Source organism: Oncorhynchus kisutch, linkage group LG23, assembly GCF_002021735.2.
Source record: "Oncorhynchus kisutch isolate 150728-3 linkage group LG23, Okis_V2, whole genome shotgun sequence".
Classification (NCBI taxonomy): Eukaryota; Metazoa; Chordata; class Actinopteri; order Salmoniformes; family Salmonidae; genus Oncorhynchus; species Oncorhynchus kisutch.
Window position 1 is genome coordinate 28,045,721 of NC_034196.2, and position 18,494 is coordinate 28,064,214.

The 18,494-nt window shown below is 45.0% G+C and overlaps 3 protein-coding genes across 7 annotated transcripts in view; 2 read left to right on the forward strand and 1 right to left on the reverse strand.

Annotated features, from left to right (window-relative positions):
- Positions 1 to 1,215, reverse strand: part of LOC109868277 (transcription factor 7-like 1-B) — a 27,621-nt gene extending 26,406 nt beyond the window's left edge. The window contains exon 1 of one of the 4 annotated variants that reach the window (XM_020457717.2): positions 54 to 1,215. In XM_020457717.2, coding sequence (XP_020313306.1) covers positions 54 to 239 — 186 coding nt within the window. In that variant the 5' untranslated portion in view covers positions 240 to 1,215. The remainder of the gene's footprint in view (positions 1 to 53) is intronic. The other 3 variants (XM_020457716.2, XM_031802646.1, XM_020457718.2) reach the window with 3 other exon arrangements.
- LOC109868278 (drebrin-like protein B) overlaps positions 1 to 12,134 on the forward strand; it is a 12,347-nt gene extending 213 nt beyond the window's left edge. Inside the window, exons 1-16 of one of the 2 annotated variants that reach the window (XM_031802647.1) lie at positions 2,826 to 3,311; positions 3,442 to 3,497; positions 3,681 to 3,793; positions 3,962 to 4,036; positions 4,136 to 4,279; positions 4,381 to 4,467; positions 8,968 to 9,045; positions 9,290 to 9,441; positions 9,535 to 9,589; positions 9,710 to 9,775; positions 9,913 to 10,015; positions 10,237 to 10,422; positions 10,840 to 10,920; positions 11,026 to 11,159; positions 11,312 to 11,381; positions 11,607 to 12,134. In XM_031802647.1, the coding sequence (XP_031658507.1) occupies positions 3,229 to 3,311; positions 3,442 to 3,497; positions 3,681 to 3,793; positions 3,962 to 4,036; positions 4,136 to 4,279; positions 4,381 to 4,467; positions 8,968 to 9,045; positions 9,290 to 9,441; positions 9,535 to 9,589; positions 9,710 to 9,775; positions 9,913 to 10,015; positions 10,237 to 10,422; positions 10,840 to 10,920; positions 11,026 to 11,159; positions 11,312 to 11,381; positions 11,607 to 11,743 (1,620 nt within the window). In that variant the 5' untranslated portion in view covers positions 2,826 to 3,228 and the 3' untranslated portion in view covers positions 11,744 to 12,134. Of the gene's footprint in view, positions 1 to 2,825; positions 3,312 to 3,441; positions 3,498 to 3,680; positions 3,794 to 3,961; positions 4,037 to 4,135; positions 4,280 to 4,380; positions 4,468 to 8,967; positions 9,046 to 9,289; positions 9,442 to 9,534; positions 9,590 to 9,709; positions 9,776 to 9,912; positions 10,016 to 10,236; positions 10,423 to 10,839; positions 10,921 to 11,025; positions 11,160 to 11,311; positions 11,382 to 11,606 lie in introns of those variants that run through there. The other variant, XM_031802648.1, reaches the window with a different exon arrangement.
- A 239-nt stretch (positions 12,135 to 12,373) lies between these two features.
- On the forward strand, positions 12,374 to 14,254 carry LOC109868618 (cytochrome c oxidase subunit 5B, mitochondrial-like). The gene is made up of 4 exons (XM_020458303.2): positions 12,374 to 12,553; positions 13,183 to 13,253; positions 13,516 to 13,615; positions 13,807 to 14,254. Exons 1-4 carry the CDS (start codon positions 12,457 to 12,459, stop codon positions 13,917 to 13,919), a joined length of 381 nt encoding a protein of 126 aa, XP_020313892.1. The 5' UTR covers positions 12,374 to 12,456; the 3' UTR covers positions 13,920 to 14,254.
- Positions 14,255 to 18,494: the final 4,240 nt, after the last annotated feature.

Here is an 18,494-nt window from a genome sequence, read left to right on the forward strand (position 1 = left end):
ATATAGTGATTCAATTTTCTGTCCCTAGCTGGCTAGCTAGTAAAGTTAGCTACCTCGGAGTCAGACGAACTGCTGTTGTTCTCCGTCTCGTTGACCAGGGAAGACTTGACATCGTCCAGGTCCCGCTCAGAGGACACATTCTCGGCGGTCTTTTCCCTCTGCTCCCCCTCGTCTTTAAACGAGATCAACTCATCGTTGGCTCCCAAATCATCTCCTCCTCCTCCGTCCAGCTGCGGCATCTTGAATTTCTAAAAACACACTCACTGTTGTCTTGCCGTGGAAGTGATGTCGTACCCACCGAGTTTCAAAACACCCTGCTAACGTTAGCTAGCTAGTACACTGTATTATTTGGATTTCCAGTGGTAGTAACGAGATTAGCCATGAACAAGACGAGTTGTTGCAAACTTTGCAAAAATAAGCATCCAACGACTGTTCATTGTTAGCTAGCTAACGTTAGTTAGCCATGCTAAGCTAACTAGTTAACTAGCTAGTCGATTCCTGGAGTTGTTCCACTCGTTTCTTGTCGCGTCTTTTATTTTGGGCTAGAAAAACTAGCTAACGTTACAACCCACATCGACGATCCCTCGTATAACCGTATACTGATGTAAAAACAACTAGCAATCTCTTAAAACTGAAATGGAAAACGAAAACAATGGAAAGCTGTACGTCGCAGAAGTTTAAAACACGCACGCACATAAGTTGTCCTCCTGCACATACGTTCTCCTCCTACTTAACGTTACCCTCCCGAGTAAAATCAGCCCGAAGAAAAGTCGGCTCACAAGCCTACTTTCTTAATTATTTAGTCGTCCATTGTCCTTCAAAAATAGAAAATGCAATCCTTGCGAGTTTGAGAAAAAGTTAGTCGCTGGTTGTGTGCGTGTATATGGTCGCATGGGAAATAACACAAGTCGCTTGGTGTTTCTGAGGTGGAGTGGAAGAGCTAGGCCGCCGCCGGGAGACGGGGTGGGGGAGGAGGGAAACGGGAGACTGGAGGAAGAAAGTGCGGAGGGAAGACGGGAGACTGGAGGAAGAAAGTGGGGAGGGAAGACTGGGGGTGGGAGAGGAGGGGAAACGGGAGACAGGAGGAAGAAAGTGGGGAGGGAAGACTGGGGGTGGGAGAGGAGGGAAAACGGGAGACAGGGGGAAGAAAGTGGGGAGGGAAGACTGGAGGTGGGGAAACGGGAGACAGGAGGAAGAAAGTGGGGAGGGAAGACTGGGGGTGGGAGAGGAGGGAAAACGGGAGACAGGAGGAAGATAGTGGGGAGGGAAGACTGGGGTGGGGGAGGAGGGGAAACGGGAGACAGGAGGAAGAAAGTGGGGAGGGAAGACTGGGGGTGGGGGAGGAGGGAAAACGGGAGACAGGAGGAAGAAAGTGGGGAGGGAAGACTGGGGTGGGGGAGGAGGGGAAACGGGAGACAGGAGGAAGAAAGTGGGGAGGGAAGACGTTTGGGCAGAGTAATTCCAGTCCAGCTATCAATGATGTATGTGTCAATGGTGCCAGGAGTTTTTCCCATCTGATATCTTGAGCTGAAAAAAGATATTGGTCAGGGGGAAAGTATATCTTTGCAATGTCTGGATTCCCAGCCAGATCACCCGTGATACAGTGGTCTAAGGCACTGCATCTCAGTGCAAGAGGTGTCATTACAGTCCCTGGTTCAAATCCAGGCTGTATCACATCAGGCTGTGATTGGGAGTCCCATAGGGTGGCACACAATTAAAAATACAAATCAGTTTGCCTCCGCACTGAATATGGCTCAGTTTTACTGTTGTTTCACCACACTGAATTATATTGGATTCCAGCTGGCTTCATGTGCATATTCATAGGAGAGAACTGAAGGATGTAATGGTAGGCTAATGATTATGATGAAGATAATGGTGTTGATAATGCCCGCTCTCCTTCTCTCTTTAATCTTTGTGTGTGTACTTTTTTCTGTGGGACTGTAACCCGAGCCCTCCCTTGGTCTGTTATCTGTTACACCCCCCCCCCCCCCCCCCCCCCCATATATGTTTATGTGACTGCAGGTCCTTGCTACAAAATTGACACTCAACCCTCTAGCAAACCACAGGCATTTCCAAGCTAACATAATACTATTGCACAATAGTGTGTTTGTGCATGTGTGTGTAGTGCAAACGTGTGTGTGATGGGGGTGTTGGGAATGATGAGTGTCATGCCCCCCTCCCTCATAATAAAACCACCCACCAACGAGCAAAGGAGACAAGGGATTAGGCTGCATCTGAAATAGTGTGTGTGTGTGAGTGTATTTGTGTCTACGCCTCTATGTCTGTCTGTGTGCATTGGTGAAAAGGAATTCCCTCTTTTGTTCCTGAGAAAGCTAGTGTATGTTCAGTATGTGTGTGTGTATGTGTGTGCATGTGTAAAAGAGGAAGCTGGAGGGTGCTCATCTACACACAGAGAGAGCGAGCGTGCAAGAGAGAGAGAGAGCGAGAGAGGGTTGGCAGGGATAGAAAAGGAGGGAGAGAGAGAACTGCTCACCAACAGCAAAGAGATAATGAGATAGAAAGAGAGTATGTGATAGGATAGAGAAAGAGTGGAGATCTACTTATCAACAAGGCTGATGCTTGTGAACCTTCTGTAGTCTAACCAGCAATCACCCTCAGTCCCTTTACAGTAGACTCTTCCACCACCTGAATAGTTAGCAGGAAGCATTTAGTCTGCCGACCTGCTTGTACTGAAGAACTTGCGGTACTGCAGCACCAATCAAAAAAAATTGACTTTTCCGGTTCTGCCCTGACCGGTTTCTTTCACTCCCTCTCTCTCTCTCTCTCTAAATTTCTCTCTCTCTCTCACACACACACACGTTCATGCACGCACACACACACACTGCCCCGACAAGTTTCAGAGGGGTGTGTGTGTAGTAGTTCCTTCATACTGAATCAGCTCGGGCAGCCTGTTTGTGTTAGCGGTCCTCTTTCCTTGATTTCTCTAGGTAGAATATTTGAATCTTACTTTGACACAGAGAGGAGACCATTATTTTGCCGATTTGGTCCTGATCCATCCCAGTTTTGACAAAGCTGAAAGAATCCCCTTGGTACAAGACTCACTTGTCATTGGAAGTTCTGCCTTTACCCACTAGAGTGCTCTTTCATCATTCAGTATATCTCAGCTACTCCAACTGAAGAGACCATTTCTTATTTCCTGGATAAAGTTTTGGTGCTGCGTTTTCTTTGACGCAGTGGATGCCACGGCACAGATAGACACACAGGAGAATGTCGGTGAATCTAAGTAAAAACGGAGCAGCACTCACGGCCGCATATAAAGAAGTGGTGGATGTGAAGTCTGATACCAACTGGTGAGCAAGAACTGAGAGAAGGATTAGATCAGTTGATTTGGTATCACAGTTGTATCTGTATGTGTGTGTTTGTGATTCAGCAATGACAAGAGAGAGAGAATCTTCCAGTTGTTTTTCTGTCTGTCTACAGGGCTCTGTTCACATATGAGGGGAACACCAATGACATCCGCCTGGCAGAGAAGGGAGGTGAGTGTGGGTCTGCAATATAAGTTGTTTGTGCATGTGTGTAATGGGGGGGGTTCAGGGAATTTGTTGTATGAAAACTGAAGATACACCATACCACGTAGGCTTTAGTTTAGCTGGCTTACATGGTCATCAGTAACGTTGACGACCCACGTTCGATTTGTGTGTATGTGTATCTGTATGTAGACGGCGGTCTGGAGGAGATGGTGGAGGAGTTGAGCAGTGGGAAGGTGATGTATGCCTTCTGTCGTGTCAAGGACCCCAACTCTGGCCTGTGTAAATATGTCCTCATCAACTGGGTAAGTAGCACACACACACACACACACACACACACACACACACACACACACACACACACACACACACACACACACACACACACACACACACACACCACCCTCGAAGCATAACGATCACTAGAGACCTTTGTCAAATCAGCCATTCACCTTTGTGTGTGTGTGTTTTAGACAGGTGAGGGGGTAAAGGACTCTCGGAAAGGACAGTGCGCCAACCATGTCATTTCCATGGGTAACTTCCTAAGGGTGAGTTTTACCTGCATTAAAGAGAGAGATGCTCCAAAATGTTAATTCTCTAAATTCGCGCTGTGTAGACTCTCTCTCTGACCAATCTCTTTCCTGCAGGGTGCCCATGTGACCATCAATGCACGGGGAGAGGATGACGTGGAGCCAGAGAGCATCATGGGTAAAGTGGCCAAGGCATCGGGGGCCAACTTTAACTTTCGCAAAGAGACACAGAAATACAGCGATGTACCCAGTGGACCTGTGGTGAGAACACACACACACTCATGCACACACACAAGCATACACACACACACACACACACACACACACACACACACACAGAGTAATGTGTTGTTGTGTTTCAGGGGTCGGTGTACCAGAAGACTAATGCTGTGGATGAGATTCTGCAAACCAAAGAGACACAGAAATATGACATACCCAGAGGGCCTGTGGTGAGAACACACTCACACACACGCACACACGCACGCACACACGCACACACACGCACACACACACACACACACACACACACACACACACACACACACACACACACACACACACACACACACACACACACACACACACACACACACAGTTTAGTTATTCCCTCCTCAAGTCAATCAAACGTCAGTGTAGAGACAAAGTGGAGTTGCAATTCAACGCCTCAGACACGAGACATATGTGGCAGGGTCTACAGACAATCACGGACTACAAAAGGAAAACCAGCCACGTCACGGACACCGGCCTCTTATTTCCGGACAAGCTAAACACCTTCTTTGCCCGCTTTGCGGATAACACAGTGCCACCGACGCGGCCCGCGACCAAGGACTGTGGGCTCTCCTTCTCCGTGGCCGTCTCGAGTAAGACATTTAAGCGTGTTATCCCTCACAAGGCTGCTGGCCCAGACGGCATCCCTAGCCGCGTCATCAGAGCATACGCAGACCAGCTGGCTGGTGTGTTAACGGACATGTTCAATCTCTCCATATCCCAGTCTGCTGTCCCCACATACTTCAAGATGGCCACCATTGTTCATGTACCCAAGAAAGCAAAGGTAACTGGACTAAATGACTATTGCCCCTTAACTGTCACTTCTGTCATCATGAAGTATTTTGAGAGGCTAGTTAAGGATCATATCACCTCTACCTTACCTGTCACCTTAGACCCACTTCAGTTTGCATACTGCCCCAATAGATCCACAGATGATTCAATCGCCATCACACTGCACACTGCCCTATCCCAACTGGACAAGAGGAATACCTATGTAAGAATGCTGTTCATTGACTATAGCTCAGCATTCAACACCATAGTACACTCCAAGCTCATCATTAAGCTTGAGGCCCAGGGTCTGAACCCCACCCTGTGCAACTGGGTCCTGGACTTCCTGATGGGCCGCTCCCAGGTGGTGAAGGTAGGAAACAACACATCCACTTCGCTGATCCACATAACTGGAGCCCCACAAGGGTGCGTGCTCAGCCCTCTCCTGTACTCCCTGTTCACCCATGACTGCGTGGCCAAGCTCGCCTCCGACTCAATCATCAAGTTTGCAGATGACACAACAGTAGGAGACGTGATTACCAACAATGATGAGACAGCCTACAGGGAGGAGGTGAGGGCTCTGGGAGTGTGGTGCCAGGAAAATAACCTCTCACTCAATGTCAACAAAACAAAGGAGATGATCGTGGACTTCAGGAAACAGCAGAGGGAACATCCCCCTATCTACATCGACGGGACCACAGTGGAGAAGGTGGAAAGCTTCAAGTCCCTCGGCGTACACATCACTGACAAACTGAAATGGTCCACCCACATGGACAGTGTGGTGGAGAAGGCGCAACAGCGCCTCTTCAACCTCAGGAGGCTGAATAAATTTGGCTTGGCACTAAAACAATTGAGAGCATCCTGTTGGGCTGTATCACCGCCTGGTACGGCAATTGCACAGCGCACAACCGCAGGGCTCTCCAGAGGGTGGAGCGGTCTGCCCAATGCATCACCAGAGGCAAACTACCTGCCCTCCAGGACACCTACAGCACCTGATGTCACAGGAAGGCCAAAAAGATCATCAAGGACAACAACAACACGAGCCACTGCCTGTTCACCCCGCTATCATCCAGAATGCGAGGTCAGTACAGGTGCATCAAAGCTGGGACTGAAAGACTGAAAAACAGCTTCTATCTCAAGGCCATCAGACTGTTAAATAGCCATCACTAGCACATTAGAGGCTGCTGCCTATATACAGTTAGATTGGAGTCAGTAAAACTCGTTTTTCATCCACTCCACAAATTTCTTGTTAACAAACTATAGTTTTGACAAGTCGGTTTGGACATCTACTTTGTGCATGACACAAGTAATTTTTCCAACAATTGTTTACACACAGATTATTTCACTTATAATTCACTGTATCACAATTCCAGAAGTTAACGTAAACTAATGTATCACAAATTTAAGACGTTTACATACACTAAGTTGATTATACTTTTAAACAGCTTGGAAAATTCCCCAAAATTATGTCATGGCTTTAAAAGCTTCTGGTAGGCTAATTGACATCATTTGAGTCAATTGGAGGTGTACCTGTGGATGTATTTCAAGGCCTACCTTCAAACTCAGTGCCTCTTTGCTTGACATCATGGGAAAATCAAATGAAATCAGCCAAGACCTCAGAAAAAATATGGTAGACCTCCACAAGTCTGGTTCATCCTTAGGAGCAATTTCCAAACGCCTGAAGGTACCAAGTTCATCTGTACAAACAATAGTACGCAAGTATAAGCACCATGGGACCACGCAGCCATCATACCGCTCAAGAAGGAGACGTGTTCTGTCTCCTAGAGTTGAATGTACTATGGGGGGGAAAGTGCAAATAAATCCCAGGACAACATCAAAGGACCTTGTGAAGATGCTGGAGGAAACAGGTACAAAAGTATCTATACCCACAGTAAAACTAGTCCTATATCAACATAACCTGAAAGGCTGCTCAGCAAGGAAGAAGCCACTGCTCCCAAACCGCCATAAAAAAAACAGACTACAGTTTGCAACTGCACATGGACAAATATCGTACTTTCTGGAGAAATGTCCTCTGGTCTAATGAAACAAAAATAGAACTGTTTGGCCATAATGACCATCGTCAATATTTGGAGGAAAAAGGGGGATACTTGCAAGCCGAAGAACACCGTCCCAATGGTGAAGCACAGGGAGGGTGGGGGGACAGCATCATGTTGTGTGGGTGCTTTGCTGAAGGAAGGACTGGTGGACTTCACAAAATAGATGGCTTCATGAGGGAGGAAAATTATGTGGATATATTGAAGCAACATCTCAAGACATCAGTCAGGAAGTTAAAGCTTGGTCGCAAATGGTCTTCCAAATGGACAATGGCCCCAAGCATACTTCCAGAGTTGTGTCAAAATGGCTTAAGGACAACAAAGTCAAGGTGTTGGAGTGGCCATCACAAAGCCCTGACCTCAATCCTATCGTAAATTTGTGGGCAGAAATGAATAAGCATGTGCGAGCAAGGAGGCCTACCAACTTGACTCATTTACACCAGCTCTGTCAGGAGGAATGGGCCAAAATTCACCCAATTTATTGTGGGGAGCTTGTGGAAGGCTACCCAAAAAGTTTAAAGGCAATGCTACCAAATACTAATTGAGTGTATGTAAACTTCTGACCCACTGGAAATGTGATGAAATAAATAAAAGCTGAAATAAATCATTCTCTCTATTATTATTCTGACATTTCATATTCTTCAAATAAAGCGGTGATCCTAACTGACCTAAGACAGGGACTTTTTACCAGGATTAAATGTTAAGAATTGTGAAATACTGAGTTTAAATGTACTTGGCTAAGGTGTATGTAAACGTCCGACTTCAACTGTACATAGACTTGAAATCACTGGCCACTTAAAAAAATGGAACAATAGGCACTTTTTTTTTATTTTACTAGGCAAGTCAGTTAAGAAGAAATTCTTATTGTCAATGACAGCCTAGGAACAGTGGGTTAATTGGTCTAGGAACAGTGGGTTAACTGCCTGTTCAGAGGCAGAATGACAGATTTGTACCTTGTCAGCTCGGGGATATGAACTTTCAACCTTTCGGTTACTAGTCCAACGCTCTAACCACTAGGCTACCCTGCCCTGTTTACATATTGAGCATTACATATCTCATATGTATATACTGTATTCTATTTTACTCTACTGTATCTTAGTCTATGCTGCTCTGACATTGCTTGTCCATATATTTATATATTCTTAATTCCATCCCTTTACTTAGATTTATGTGTATTGGGTATATATTGTGAAATTGTTATATATTACTTGTTAGATATTACCGCACGGGCGGACCTATAAACACAAGCATTTTGCTACACCCGCAATAACGTCTCCTAAACATGTGTATGTGACCAATACAATTTGATTTGACACACACACACACAAACAGCTGTAATGTTTGTATTTATTTTATTTCACCTTTATTTAACCAGGTAGGCTAGTTGAGAACAAGTTCTCATTTACAACTGCGACCTGGCCAAGATAAAGCAAAGCAGTGTGACACAAACAACACAGAGTTACACATGAGATAAACAAACATACAGTCAATAACACAGTAGAAAAAGTCTATATACAGTGTGTGCAAATGAGGTAGGATAAGGGAGGTAAGGCAATAAATAGGCAGTAGTGGCGAAGCAATTACAATTTAGCAATTAAACATTGGAGTGATAGATGTACAAAAGATGAGTGTGCAAGTAGAGATACTGGGGTACAAAGGAGCAAAATAAATAAATAACAATATGGGATGAGGTAGCTGGATGGGCTATTTACAGATGGGCTATGTACAGGTGCAATGATCTGTGAGCTGCTCTGACAGCTGATGCTTAAAGTTAGTGAGGGAGATATGAGTCTCTAGCTTCAGTGATTTTTGCAATTCGTTCCAGTCATTGGCAGCAGAGAATGTATTGTTGTGTTTCAGGGGTCGGTGTACCAGAAGACTAATGCTGTGGATGAGATTCTGCAAACCAACAAGGACAACTTCTGGGCCCAATCTCAGGTAGACCTTCTCAGATAGCCAAGCCTACATTTTATTTGTCGTATGTAACTAGTAAGCTACATTGAAGTGCTTGCTCTTAAGACATAACAAGATTCCAGACAAAAGTAATACTATACTATATTGTTATCTCCCTATTCCTAATGTGGTATGCAATCCTGTTTTGAGTTACTCTGCTGCTGGTTCTTTGGGAGTTTGGTTCCAACAGAATGTTACATTTCTCACTCTTTCTCTCTCTCTCTCTCAGAGAGATGAGGAGGTGCGTCAGAAGGAGGAGAGCAAGAGAGTGGAGGAGGAGAGGCAAAGGGTGAAAAGAGAGCGAAAAGAGAGGGATGAAAAGGAGGCTGCAGAGAGAGAAATGAGGGCAAAGGAGAGAACCTCTCAAATCGACCAGGCAAAGTCAGTCATCACAAATGCACGCACACATGCGCAGACACACACAAACACATGCTCAATAATATAATATTGTCTGTGTGTGTGTCTGTTTGACAGGACTTACCAGAAGCAGCAGGAGTCAGGGTATAGAGACCAGGAACAACATCAGCCGGTGAGCCTTTTATGTGGTACTATGTGTGATTTCTATGCATTGCACAAAATGCTTTTGTGAGTTACAGTATTCCAAACTTATTTGAGTGTGTGTGTTTTTGTGTGTGTGTCTGCTTTTTAGGAGCAGCATGACAGTGAGCGTCAGAACTCTCAGAGGATAAGACCTGCATCTGTACAAAAAGCAAACGTGAGAGTCCGCACTCACTCACTGTGTTTGTGTGTTCAATATGTCATAATTTACTGAACTTTGTGTGTGTGTGTGTGTGTGTGTGTGTGTGTGTGTGTGTGTGTGTGTGTGTGTGTGTGTGTGTGTGTGTGTGTCAGGAGGCAGCACGTCTGATCTCCCAGAGGTCCTTGAACCCCAGAGAGCTGTTTAAAAAGAGAGAGCAGAGTGCCTCACTGGACAACACGCCTAGCTCCAGACCTGGTAAAATCACCTAGAATGTTGTAATAGTGTTTTATAGATAAGCAACAAGGTGGGTATCGATATAGAAAACTGGTCAACGCTAAACACACTTAATAACTTAAATAAAGTTAGCAATAAATCATTATGACATATCAATAACACATTCTGCCCCCCCCATAACACACATTCCCCTAGCCCCAATAACATATAACACATATTATTCCCCTCTCCCCCTCCCTCAGGGAAGCTGCAGAGCCACTTCCTGACTCAGAAGTCCACTGAGAGAGAAACACCCAACGAACCACGTTCCCCACAATACCCTGCTTTTCTTCACCCAGAAGCCCCGGCTCCACTGGTCCCAAAAACACCTGCTCTGCTCTCAGAGCCTAAGGCACAGGCAGCCCCACTCTCACCTGTCCAACCCGCAGGTAATACATGCACCCACCCACCCACACACACACACACACACACACACACACACCTGTATCATAGATAACCCTTTAAACCCTGTTCCACTTCTCCCAGAAGTAGCTGCCCCACTCTCACCTGTCCAACCCACAAGTCAGACACACATGCACACATGAATGCACACACACATCTGTATCATAACTAAGCCTTTAACCCCTTACTTCTCTGCTCCCAGAACGCCCTGCTCCTCTACTCCCAGAAACCCCTGCTACTGTGTTCCTACAGCCTGAGGCACCAGCAGCCCTACACTCACATGTCCAACCCACAAGCCAAACACGCATGCATACAGGCATGCAGCTAACTCTTTCCACCACAGGCTGATTCATGTCGTAGTGATAAGGCTGTCTAAATAATATGTGTGTGTATGTGTGTCACAGAGTCTTCCTTCACTGAAGAGGAGTACTGGTCAGATGATTTTGATGGTGATACACAGGACACAGCACCAGCACCGGAGGACGGTAAGCCCTCCGCCTCACACACAAACGCAAACTCATTTCCACTCTCACATTGTTACCACTTAAAAACTACAGCTGGTGAGGGTCTTTAAATATTGAATCTCTCAGAGCCAACAGTTGCCGGCCTGGTTCAGGGTAGAGAGGGGCACATTGACCTAGATGAGGTATACGAGCTCCTGCCATTGGCAGCAGCAAATGAGGAGGATAACATTTATGATGATATCTACCATGACACACCCACAGTAAGTCTACAGGAAGTATGATGACGTTTCTCTTAGCCATGTTATCAAATATTATTCCAAATAGGTTGGAAAATTCTGTGGTGTTATGACTCCACTGTTTTATTCTGTTCAAATCTTCTTTAACTCCGTATCACTTGAACAATCTCTCTCAGGTGCTGGAGCAGAGAGAGGAGGCCAGTGGACATGATGTGCGTGCCAGGGCTCTGTATGACTACCAAGCCAGTGAGTGTTGCCCAGCTCTGGGTTCAAATCAAGTCCCTCTCTTTTTGTCATTTCATCTTCTTTCATCTGATCCTTCTTTGCTTTTCTAATCTTTTCTCTGATGTCCCACCTCATATTGCTTCCCTTCTTTCATCTCTTCTGGCACCACTCATCCCTATCTCATCTCTATCCATAAAGTTGTATTGAATTTAATCTTCTTTCATCCTTCTCTCCTCTCCTCCTCAGCTGACGACTCTGAGATTACCTTTGATCCTGATGACATCATCATAGGGATAGACATGGAGGATGTGGGTTGGTGGAGAGGCTACGGACCGGATGGACACTACGGAATGTTCCCTGCTAATTACGTTGAGCTCCTGTAGTTCCAAAGCCCTCCCACATGCCTGTACAATCAATTAGAGCATCAGATCATTCTGACTGCGACCAATGCGAACAATACAAGGGTAGGAAGGGGGATGTTTTTCTCTCTGCACAGATATTAGGTTTATAAGTAGAAAGAGAAGAGAATGAGGGTGCAGGGCTTATCAGGGATGTCAGGGAAAGTGACTGTCACTTGATTACTGTATTTTAATGTACAACAGAGCTCATGTAAGTGTATTCTAGTCTTTATGATTGTCGGGTTTTAGTCATGTCTCAGACTAGCAGTCTTCTATGGGATTATGGGGATGTTTGGGGTTTTATATGTGTCTTGAATTTGTCAGACTTTTGCTTTTGATCCACTTTTCAATAAATAAAGATGAATGTCCAACTGTTTCCATGTGCTTAACCTTTTTTTGAGTTCTAGATTATTTATGCTCATCCCCCTTCTATGAAATGGGGAAGGTGTATTCATTTGGACTAATCTTGCCTAGTTTAATAAAGGTTGAATCACTTTGCATGATAAAGTATATGCATAGCCTACCTTTTCAGGTAACGTTAGTCAACGACTCGAGCCTTGAACGCGTCTATTTTTTTTTAAATACAAGAGCACAGACGTCAGAATAATGCGACTGTCACGTAAATATTAAACGTCATCAGTGTGCTGCCAGTTATATTGCGACTTCTTATACAGCAGTGCTTTCGACGAGAAGGAGAAATGGCTGCAAGGTTATTGCTTCGCTCGGCCGTCAGGGCCGCAACAACTTGCCGGGCCGCCCCGGTCCCTGCTCTCACCCGCGGCATGGCGGTTGGTGGTGAGTCGGTAATGTGGAGGTTTTGGGCAGAAGCCATGGAAGCATCGTATTTGACATATTGATGTCTTGCCAAGGACAGGCGATGCATTGCCAGGCAATGGCGCAAGGCTTTCTAGCCAAGTTATCACAATATTAGTTGTATCAAAATACAATTTTCAATCTGTCCACATTGTTCTCATTAAGTAGCTAGCTGAGCAGATTGTTTTCATGTCCTATATTGAGCTATTTTGCCTTATATAGCGACCTTTGTCAAAGGGACGGCAGGTGGTTAGAGCGTTGGACTAGTAACCGGAAGGTTGCAAGTTCAAACCCCCGAGTTGACAAGGTTCAAATCGGTCTTTCTGCCCCTGAACAGGCAGTTAACCCACTGTTCCTAGGCCGTCATTGAAAATAAGAATTTGTTCTTAACTGACTTGCCTAGTTAAATAAAGGTAAAAAAAAAAAAAAAGTCAAAGATGGTACCTTAGTTTAGGGTTCTAGCTAGCGCGTCAGCGAGCTATCCGTGTCGACTTTATCATTGAATGTGCTTAGCGCGGAAGTAGCCCACTGCTAATTTTGCTAACTTTTAAACTAGCTAATGCCAACTAACTAGTTAACCTTGCTAGCTAACACTGATGACATGTTTTCAGGCATCCCCACCGACGAGGAGCAGGCCACTGGTCTGGAGAAGATAGTTATGAAGGCTGCGCAACAGGGCGCGGTGAGTCGAGATTACATTTGTTTGAAATTAATATTATTTGCGTCAACTGTGTTGCTATGGCCAACATTTACGTGACACCGGTAGTTTAACATGTCAAGTATTAATTCGTTTGGCAGTAATCTCACTCTGTTCTCAGCACTGGCCCGACAATGCCTCTAGCCACATTTAGGATCCTTAAAAGGTTTCTGTGTGCTTTGTTCTCCATGTCACCAAGTCACACCTAGGTCTGAAACTGAACCTGTCTTGTGTGATTTCTTTCCAGGACCCCTACAGCATGTTGAAGCCCAAAGAGTATGCTGGCTCAAAGGCTGACCCCCATCTGGTGCCCTCCATCACTACCAAGAGGATTGTGGGCTGTGTCTGTATGTGACTAGCTTTATATTAGTCTTTCTACAGCTGTCTGGTAGTTCTGTGGCCAGAAGCTGTACCACTCTGATTTGTCATGGCTGTCTGAGGGTTGTCCTTCCTGCTCATATCTAATGTCTCCTTCAACTGATCTCTCCCTCCCTCCCTTTCTCCCCCTTCTCTCTCACTTTCTCCATCCTCTCTCTAGGTGAGGAGGATAACACTGCAGTGGTGTGGTTCTGGCTCCATCAGGGCGATGCTCAGCGCTGTCCCTCATGTGGCTCCCACTACAAACTGGTGCCCCACGAGTTGCCCCACTAAAATTCTGTTATTTCAGGAAGTGTATTTGCACGGGGAGTTAGGTGTTTTAAATTAGAATGTTGGGCCTCTGTGTTTACCCGTTGGCTTCTTTTAATCATGTTTGCTGTCCAATTTATCTTTATCTCATCCTAACATCTACTTGAAAATCTATCTAACCTCAATGTCAGTCTGATCACAGGACCAGTTATTGTTTAAAACTTACCGAAGGCCTAGGCCTAATGGTGTGGGACGCAATGTTATTTTTCAAGCAATTCCATTCAAACAGCAGTTTACGTTGATGTATGTACTGTACACTTGGTCTTATCAAATCAATAAAGTATACTCCTTAACTCCTCTTGCTGTTTCCGTGGTGATGTAGAATAGCGTGATGGTTTTGGTCAGGGGTGGGCAAAATACAGCTTGTGTTAATTTAAATAATACTACATCTCTAAAACCAGATGGAAAGTATGTAGAAATGATAATAGACCTATATAATTAGAAATGAGTGCCAGTTTTCTAGGCTGTAATTTGATTTTGACCAGCAAATCTGTCAACATAAAATCAGTGGCACTCTGTTTAATTTCGAAATCCCAATGTGGCCCTCGAGCCAAAATTAAGATTTAGGTCATCTGGATCTGAGAAGCCGACGCATATAATGGTGTATTCATTCAAGGACTATGATTGTCGCACTTATTTTGACAGTTTTCATTGTGGTGTAATGTATAGTACCCTGCTTTTTTTAAGAGCGAGCTAATGGCACGGAGGGGATAAATTACATTTTACGGGTTCCTAACCAATTGTTTCTTTTTTCACTAACTTATTTTACATGTTTTTGCTTCTGGATATCAGAACAGCGATTACTCACCTGTAACTGGATGAAGATTGTTTTCTTTAATGAGTCTGATGCATTGTTTCTCCCAGACCAGGCCCAAATCCCTGTCATTTGCATGAAAAAAAGACTGAGGTCCAGGGGGGACCGTTCTGGGTGCCATGCGATAATTAGAGTGGCTGACCCGCCTCTACCATCCATTCCATTGGCCAACGTACAATAATTGGAGAATAAACTGGATGAGCTCAGTTCAAGACTCCTACGAACAGGACATTAAAAACGGTAACATCTTTTGTGTCACTTGGCTGAACGACGACACAGATAATATACATTTGGCTGGGTTTTCTGTGCATCGGCAGAACAACAGCTACGTCCAGGAAGAAAAGGGGTGGTGGTGTGTCTATTTGTCAATAGCAGCTGGTGGGAGATGTCTAATATTAAGGTCTCGAGGTATTGCTTGCCTGAGGTAGAGTAACTCATGATAAGCCATAGCCCACGCTATCTACAAAGATAATTTTCATCTATATTTTTCGTAGCCGTATATTGACCATCACAAAACCGATGCTGGCACCAAGTCTGTATAAGGCCATAAGCAAACAAGAAAAATGCTCATCCAGAAGCGGCGCTACTAATGGATGGGGATTTTAATGCAGGCAGACAAATCTGTTTTACCTCATCTCTACCAGCATGTCACATGCAACCAGAGGGGGGAAAAAAACTGTAGAACACCAATACTCCACACACAGACGCATACAAAGTTCCCCCTTGGCAAATCTGACCATAATTCTATCCTCCTGATTCCTGCTTACAAGCAAAAACTAAATCAGGAAGTACCAGTGACTTGCCCAATACAAAAGTGGTCAGATGACACAGATTCTACGCTACATGACTGTTTTGCTAGCACAGACTGGAATATTAAATCAAATCAAATTTATTTAGATAGCCCTTCTTACATCAGCTGATATCTCAAAGTGCTGTACAGAAAACTAGCCTAAAACCCCAAACAGCAAGCAATGCAGGTGTAGAAGCACGGTGGCTAGGAAAAACTCCCTAGAAAGGCCAAAACCTAGGAAGAAACCTAGAGAGGATCCAGGCTGTGAGAGGTGGCCAGTCCTCTTCTAGATGTGCCAGTTGGAGATTACAACAGAACATGGCCAAGATGTGCAAATGTTCATAAATGACCAGCATGGTCCAATAATAATAATCACAGTAGTGTTCGAGTGTGCAGCAAGAAGGCACCTCAGGAGTAAATGTCAGTTGGCTTTTCATAGCCGAACATTAGGAGTATCTCTACCGCTCCTGCTGTCTCTAGAGAGTTGAAAACAGCAGGTCTGGGACAGGTAGCATGTCTGGTGAACAGGTCAGGGTTCCATAGTCGCAGGAAGAACAGTTGAAACTGGAGCAGCAGCACGGCCAGGTGGACTGGGGACAGCAAGGAGTCATCATGCCAGGTAGTCCTGAGGCATGGACCTAGGGCTCAGGTCCTCCGAGAGAGAGAAAGAAAGAGAGAAAGAGAGAATTAGAGAGAGAATACTTACATTCACACAGGACACCGGATAAGACAGGAGAAGTACTCCAGATATAACAAACTGACCGTAGCCCCCCGACAAATAAACTACTGCAGCATAAATACTGGAGGCTGAGACAGGAGGGGTCAGGAGACACTGTGGCCCCATCCGAAGATACCCCCGGACAGGGCCAAACAGGAAGGATATAATCCCACCCACTTTGCCAAAGCACAGGCCCCACACCACTAGAGGGATATCTTCAACCACCAACTTACCATCCTGAGACAAGGCCGAGTACAGCCCGCAAAGATCTCTGCCACGGCACAACCAAAGGGGAGGGGGGGGGGGCAACCCAGACGGGAAGATCACGTCAGTGACTCAACCCACTCAAGTGACGCACCCCTCCTAGGGACAGCATGAAAGAGCACCAGTAAGCCAGTGACTCAGCCCCTGTAATAGGGTTAGAGGCAGTGAAACCCAGTGGAGAGAGGGGAACCAGCCAGGCCGAGACAGCAAGGGCGGTTCGTTGCTCCAGAGCCTTTCCGTTCACCTTCACACTCCTGGGCCAGACTACACTCAATCATATGACCTACTGAAGAGATGAGTCTTCAGTAAAGACTTAAAGGTTGAGACCGAGTCTGCGTCTCTCACATGGGTAAGCAGACCATTCCATAAAAATGGAGCTCTATAGGAGAAAGCCCTGCCTCCAGCTGTTTACTTAGAAATTCTAGGGACAATTAGGAGGCCTGCATCTTGTGTCCGTAGTGTACGTGTAGGTATGTACGGCAGGACCAAATCAGAAAGCTAGATAGGAGCAAGCCCCTGTAATGCTTTGTAGGTTAGCAGTAAAACCTTGAAATCAGCCCTTGCCTTAACAGGAAGCCAGTGTAGAGAGGCTAGCCCTGGAGTAATATGATCAAATTTGTTGGTTCTCGTCAGGATTCTAGCAGCTGTATTTAGCACTAACTGAAGTTTATTTAGTGCTTTATCCAGGTAGCCGGAAAGTAAAGCATTGCAGTAGTCTAACCTACAAGTAACAAAAGCATGGTTGAATTCTTCTGCATCATTTTTGGACAGAAAGTTTCTGATTTTTGCAATGTTACGTAAATGGAAAAAAAGCTGTCCTTGAAACAGTCTTGATATGTTCGTCAAAAGAGAGATTAGGGTCCAGAGTAACACCGAGGTCCTTCACAGTTTTATTTGAGACGACTGTTAAACCATCAAGATTAATTGTCAGATTCAACAGAAGATCTCTTTGTTTCCTGGGACCTAAAACAAGCATCTCTGTTTTGTCCGAGTTTAAAAGTAGAACGTTTGCAGCCATCCACTTCCTTATGTCTGAAGCTTGCTTCAGAGCCTGGGTATTTTCTGTATACCAGGGAGCTAGTTTCTTATGAGAAATGTTTTTCGTTTTTAGGGGTGCAACTGCATCTAGGGTATTGCGCAAGGTTAAATTGAGTTCCTCAGTTAGGTTGTTAACTGATTTTTGTCCTCTGACGTCCTTGGGTAGGCAGAGGGAGTCTGGAAGGGCATCAAGCAATCTTTATGTTGTTTGAGAATTTATAGCACGACTTTTGATGCTCCTTGGTTGGGGTCTGAGCAGATTATTTGTTGCGATTGCAAACGTAATAAAATGGTGGTCCGATAGTCCAGGATTTTGAGGAAAAGCATTAAGATCCACAACATTTATTCCATGGGACAAAACTAGGTCCAGAGTACAACTGTGACAGTGAGTAGGTCCAGAGACATGTTGGACAAAACCCACTGAGTCAATGGTGGCTCTGAAAGCCTTTTGGAGTGGGTCTGTGGACTTTTCCATGTGAATATTAAATACACCAAAAATTAGAATATTATCTGCTATGACTACAAGGTCCGATAGGAATTCAGGGAACTCAGTGAGGAACGCTGTATATAGCCCAGGAGGCCTGTAAACAGTAGCTACAAAAAGTGATTGAGTAGGATGCATATATTTCATGACTTGTAGCTCAAAAGACGAAAACGTCATTTTTTTGTTGTAAATTGAAATATGCTATTGTAAATGTTAGCAACACCTCCGCCTTTGCGGAATGCACGGGGGTTATGGTCACTAGTGTAACCACGAGGTGAGGCCTCGTTTAACACAGTAAATTCATCAGGCTTAAGCCATGTTTCAGTCGGGCCAATCACATCAAGATTATGTTCAGTGATTAGTTCATTGACTATAACTGCCTTTGAAGTGAGGATCTAACATTAAGTAGCCCTGTTTTGAGATGTGAGGTA

What these genes read in the sequence shown, in the direction of transcription:
- LOC109868618 (XM_020458303.2), top strand. Translation starts at nt 12,457, where the DNA reads ATGGCTGCAAGGTTATTGCTTCGCTCGGCCGTCAGGGCCGCAACAACT. An exon ending in AGGCTGCGCAACAGGGCGCG is followed by an intron (nt 13,254 to 13,515) that starts GTGAGTCGAGAT and finishes ATTTCTTTCCAG; the next exon opens with GACCCCTACAGCATGTTGAA. An exon ending in GAGGATTGTGGGCTGTGTCT is followed by an intron (nt 13,616 to 13,806) that starts GTATGTGACTAG and finishes TCCTCTCTCTAG; the next exon opens with GTGAGGAGGATAACACTGCA.